This window comes from Microchirus variegatus (assembly GCF_963457635.1).
Source record: "Microchirus variegatus genome assembly, chromosome: 14".
Taxonomy (NCBI): domain Eukaryota; kingdom Metazoa; phylum Chordata; class Actinopteri; order Pleuronectiformes; family Soleidae; genus Microchirus; species Microchirus variegatus.
Genome location: NC_139815.1, coordinates 1,297,743 through 1,303,742, shown reverse-complemented (window position 1 = coordinate 1,303,742; position 6,000 = coordinate 1,297,743). Strand labels below are relative to the sequence as shown.

Genomic DNA, 6,000 nt, shown 5'->3' with positions numbered 1-6,000 from the left:
AATACGTCATACTATAGTATGTCGTCCAAAATTTGACAAAAATGTCATACTATAGTATATCGTCCAAAATTTGACCATTTAAAAACAAAACAAAAAAAAAATGTCTTGGTCCAAAATTTGACAAAAACATCATACCATACTATGTCTTACAAAAATGTCATACTATAGTATGTCATCCAAAATGTCACAATTTTTTTGAAAAAAATTAATTTGGTCAAAAATTTGACAAAAACGTCATACCATACTATATCGTCCAAATGTTGACCATTTAAAAATAAAACAAAAAAAAATGTTCTTGGTCCAAAATTTGGCAAAAATGTCATACTATATTATGTCGTCCACAATTTGACAAACATGTCATACTATTCTATGTTGTGCAAAATCTAAGACAATTAAAAAAAAAAAAAAAAAAAAATGATAAAAAACATCATACTATACTATGTCATCCAAAATGTGTCAATTTTTTTTAAAGAAACTTTTGCACAAAAATTTGACAAAATGTCATACTATACTATGTCTTCCAAAATTTGACAAATACGTCATACTGTAGTATGTCGTCCAACATTTGAAATTTTTTTTGAAAAAAAATAATTTGGTCTAAAATTTGACAAAAATGTCATGCTATACTATGTCGTCCAAAATTTGAAAAAAAAATTCGACAATAAAAAATGTGGGGTCCAAAATTTGACAAAAACATCATACTATACTGTGTCATCCAAAATTTGATGAAAAAGTCATACTATAGACAATTTTTTCGAAAAAACAGTTTTGGTCCAAAATTTGACAAAAACATCATACTATGTTGTCCAAAACTGACAAAAATGTCATACTATACTATTTCGTCCAAACTTTGACCATTTGTTTAGGAAAAAAAATTATTATGTACAAAATTTGATATACATGTCATACTATACTATGTCGTCCAAAATTTGACAATCTTTTTGACAAAAATGTTTTGGATCAAAATTTGACAAAAACGTTATACTATAGTATGGCATGGCGTCCAAAATTTTGACTATTTAAAAAAACAAAAAAACATTTGGCTCAAAAATTTGACAAAAACGTCATACTATACTATGTCGTCCAAAATTTGACAAAAACATCATACTATACTATGTCCTCCAAAATTTGACAAAAACATCATACTATACTATATTGTCCAAAATTTGACCAATTAAAAACAAAACAAAAAAAAAATTTCTTGGTCCAAAACTTGACAAAAACATCAAAACAAACATCAAAAATGTCATACTATAGTATGTCTTCCAAAATTTCACCTTTTTTTGAAAAAAATTAATTTGGTCCAAAATTTGACAAAAACGTCATACTATACTATGTTGTCCAAAATTTGACAATTTTTTTGAATATACATTTTTGCTCAAAAATTTGACAAAAACCTCATACTATACTATGTCATCCAAAATTTCACTTTTTCCCCCCAAGAAAGTTTGGTCCAAAATTTGACTATTAAGTCATACTATAGTATGTCGTCTACAATTTGACCATTTGTGAGTGGTCACCAGATGAAGTATATCAACGTACTGTATATTTCTCATACATTCCACACTGGCTTTGATGTATCGCCCCCTGGTGGTCTTTTTTTTTTCTTTTTTCATACTTGTCTTGAGAAACTCAAAATGTAGCGAGTGATAAAACACAAACTCACACAGAGAGATTTTTTCTGTTTAATCATCGCACATTAAATCTCCTTCATCGTGTTTGTTTCTCCTCGTCACCTTGAAAACGACGTTTGACGAGCGAGCGTTTCCTCCGTCCTGTTGTCCACACGTCCACACGTCCACTCCCATGTCTCTGTAACCGAGGCTGTTTGAAAGTCCTCCGTGGAGCAGATGAGGAGGAGGAGGAGGAGGAGGAGGAGGAGCATGAACCACGACAGGAAAATCAAAAGAACGAGAGGAAGTCAAAAGCTTGATGTCGTACAAACCACGGAGCTTTGAAACGGTAAAACACAAAACTGATACGGAAGAATTCAACAATGCAGCGAAACACACGTTGACAAAAGAGCAGGAAAAAAAAAAAAGAATAAAGAAAGAAAAATAAAAACTTGATGGTTGAAGCAGTTTTTTTTTTTCTTGTACAAACATCGATAGAAGCTGTTTCACAATCAGGCAACAAGAAGTGAAAAATCCCAACACTGGCAGCGTCCACACTCCTGCACTGTCGATCAATAAAACACTTTTAAAACAATCTGCGTCCACACCAAGAACACACCTGAAAACATGAGTCACATGACATTTCAGGTCCACAAGGCATCAGATAAAAAGTCAATTTCGACTTCTTATCTCATAATTATGACTTTTTATCTTGTAATTTTCGACTTTTCGATGCAGTTTTACCTCGGAAATGTGACGTGATGATGTGAAACAGGAAAACAGTCGTTTGTGTCAGGGAACCAGCCTGAGACAGAAAGTCAGTGTGAGCTGAGGCTATTTTTATCTCACTGTTGGACTTTGGTTTACAGGAAACTGAAGTTTGTAAACCACTCACTCTCCCACACCAAAGTCCATAGAGAAAATCAGTGATTTTAGCTCACAGTGACACAGGAGCTGCTGGTCAACTGCTGCCTCGTGTGGTCACCTTGTGTCACTGAGGTCAATCTGAACAAAGTAATTCAAATGCCAAATTGACAAAATAAGACATTTGAACTTAGTGATGGAGGCAGCAGTGGATCAACAACTCCTGTGTGCTGTGATGTTAAAATCACTGATCTTCTCTATGGGGTTTGGTGTGGGAGAGTGAGTGGTTTACAAACTTCAGTTTCCGGTTGGGAAATAGAAAACAACAACGCAGGGATTTTATGCAATGAGATGAACAGCGTTTCCAGACTTTTCCTGAAAACGTGGGGTCAGTGTGGACAGCAGAAGTGTGGACGCGGCCTTGATCGTTTGGGCTCCTCACGGCGACGACCCCTCCACTCATGTCCAACTGTGTGAAATATACCGTCCTCTGTTTATGTACAAAGATTGAATTTCAGCAACAAAGTGCCAACAACACATTTCATGTTAAAACTGAGACAAAAATGTCCTCCGCGCGTCACAGCGTCCAGTCCGTACATCTACGTAGCAGCTCACAGCGTCAGAGTTTAACAAGCTTGAAACGCGACTCTGCAGGTTTGGTAAAGTCCGCTCTGGATTAAAGTCATCGCTAAACCACGGAGCTCGTCGTCCTGTAAATACACAACTTCACAAGTTGCCTCTCTCTGTGTCTCTGTTGTCCCGCCTGAAATGAAAGTTTGGGCTCGGGTTTCTTGGTTCTGTGCATGAACTCAGAGGTCGCTGGCCTCCGCTCTCTCGTACAGAGCTCGCAGCTTCTCAAAGCGAGGCCCCCACTCCCCGAGCGTCTCCTCCCTCCTCCCCTCCCCTCCCCCGTCGCCACCGCCGCCTCCGCCGCCATCCAGCCCCGCCGAGCTGAAGGAGCTGAGGGAGCCGGCGGGAGAACCTCCGCCCTCTGTGGAGAAAACCTGCAGCGAGTCGAACGGCCCCGTGTCCGGGTGCTGGTCAGCGTCGCGGATGATCTCGCACAGGTAGCGGGCGAGGTCCTGGCTGGAGAAGGAGAGCGAGCGCCGCGGCATCTGCGAGGGCCGCGCCTGACCCTGTGCCGGGAGCCGGGTGGGCGGGACGTCCCTGCGGACGGCGGCGCCGCCGGAGACGGTGGAGGTGGAGCAGGCGGACGCGGCGGACGGCGGCAGCGCGGCGCAGCTGCCCGTGCGGCTCAGGGACTGCGTGGAGGGCGGGGCAGCAGGAGGAGGAGCCTGGTGCAGCAGGTGATGATGGTGGTGGTGGTGGTGGTGGTGAGGAGGAGCAGCAGGAGCAGAAAGAGGAGCAGGAGGGTGGTGGTGGTGCAGAGCTCTGGAGCGACAGTACTGGACTGACTGAGCCGGGCTCGGCTGGAGGGATTTCTGCAGCTCGGCCATGTCGTATGCGTTCTGGAGAGGAGACAAAAAAAAAAGTCTGAGTTAAAGGTGCAGTTCAGGTTTTTTTGAACGTCTTACTAAACTTAGTTTTTGGGGAATTTTTTTGGGGAAAAAACAACACATTTTTGCAAAAACAAAAATCTTCCATCACTAAGTTCAAATGTCTTATTTTGACACTTCGGGTTTTGAAAGACTTTGTTCAGATTGACCTCAGTGACACAAAGTGACCACACGAGGCAGCAAATCACTGATTTTCTCTATGGACTTTGGTGTGGGAGAGTGAGTGGATTTACAAAGTGACACAGAGGCCGTCTGTGAGATTAAAAAAAACACAAAGATAAGATTTTCCAGATTATGTTTAAGCTGATGCAGATTTTATTCCCTGAGCCTTTTGTCCTTGCTGGTGTTTGATCTTCAGTAACTGATAAAATCACACTGTGGACACAAAGGACGTGAAAAGAAGAGCGAGGCAGAAAGAAATGGGGACAAGAAGTGAGTGTTCCACCTGTTTAAACATCCTGTTTATCTCCATGTACCGTGTGTGTGTGTGTGTGTGTGTGTGTCACATCTGTCCGTCTCATGCACCGCTGTACTGGCGTTAAAAAGCTGTCATCACTTTCACACCAACAGTAAAACACTGTAAACACTTCAGTGCAAATGTGATTCCTCCAAAACTGTAACCATGGCAGCAGAGATGAAAAACAGAGGGGTGGAAGAGGAGGAGGAGGAGGAGGAGGAAGAAATGATCCAGACACAGGAGGAGGAGGAGGAGGAGGAGGAGGAGGAGGAGGAGGAGGAGGAGGAGGAGGAGTGGATCGCTTTGTAGAACTGATTATGTGATGAGTGTAAAGTGCGGATTTTATTCCTCAAGAGCTTTTAAACAGGACTCTGGAGAATTAGTGACAGCATCTGCTGCACTACAGGGAATCAGTGTGTGTGTGTGTGTGTGTGTGTGTGTGTGTCTGCAGGTGATTTACAGTGCAGAAGAGAAGACCTTGAGGACTTGTGGATAATGACCACGTGTGATAACAGCGTGTGTGTGTGTGTGTGTGACGACCTTTTTTCAAATCTGTGTGTGTGTGTGTGTGTGTGTTTGTGTGCATGTGTGTCTGTGTGGATCAAAGCCTTGATATTATTTTCAGTCTCTCCACTTGTGTCGAGTGTCTGTGTAACAGCAGCGGCCGTAGGAAGAAGAGATGAGGATTTGTTTTTTTTGTGTGTGTGTCTGGACCTTAATTAAAATGCTACGGTGTCCTCTATCTCACACACACATGCACACGCACGTGCACTCACACACGCACACACAGGTTTCCGTGTCATCACATTGACTTAACATTCATCACCTCCTCTGCTAACATTGTCGGGACTTGGTTTTTGTCCCCATTATGTGAGATTAAGGTCCCCACAACATAAGGAATACCAGGTTACACAGGTGCACTCCCTTGACCTTTGACCTTAACCTGATTATAAACATAAAACCAGGTCTTAACCCCCCCCCCCCCAAAAAAAAGCGCTTTAAAGTTGTGGACCAGACAAAATGTCCTCTTTTTAAGACTTTTTAAGACCTGCTCAAGCACCCAGCTCCGTGTGTGTGTGTGTGTGTGTGTTTTTGTACTTGCGGCATACTGAGGACCAGTGAGGGTTTTTAACCAACAAAGTGAGGTAATTTTTACCTTTTTTTTGTTTTCATTGAAATCACTTTCTTAGGTTGGTGTAAAATGCTATACTCAATTTGTCAAAAGAAAAAAAAAAATGTTGTCAAAGATTTTTCAAATTTTGGACGACATAGTATAGCATGACGTTTTTGTCAAATTTTGGACCCAAATTTTTTTAGTCAAATTTTGGACCAAAAATTTTGGGTCAAATTTTTTTTTTAAATTTTGGACAAAAACATTTTTTCAATTTTTTTTCCCACATTTTGGACAATATAGTATAGTATGACTTTTTTTGTCAAATTTTGGACCAATTTTTCTTTTTTCAAATTATTTTCAACTTTTGGATTACATAGTATGATGTTTTTGTAAAATTTTGGACCAAAAATTAAAAAAAAAAAAGAAAAAAAAGTT

At 40.7% G+C, this 6,000-nt stretch overlaps 1 protein-coding gene across 1 annotated transcript in view; it reads right to left on the bottom strand.

Annotated features, from left to right (window-relative positions):
- Positions 1–3,286: 3,286 nt before the first annotated feature.
- The window catches only part of LOC310936642 (neural-cadherin), a gene marked incomplete at both ends in the record, with an annotated part of 265,319 nt that continues 262,605 nt past the window's right edge, over positions 3,287–6,000 (bottom strand). Inside the window, one exon of the mRNA XM_083900748.1 lies at positions 3,287–3,946. Coding sequence (XP_083756874.1) covers positions 3,287–3,946 — 660 coding nt within the window. The remainder of the gene's footprint in view (positions 3,947–6,000) is intronic.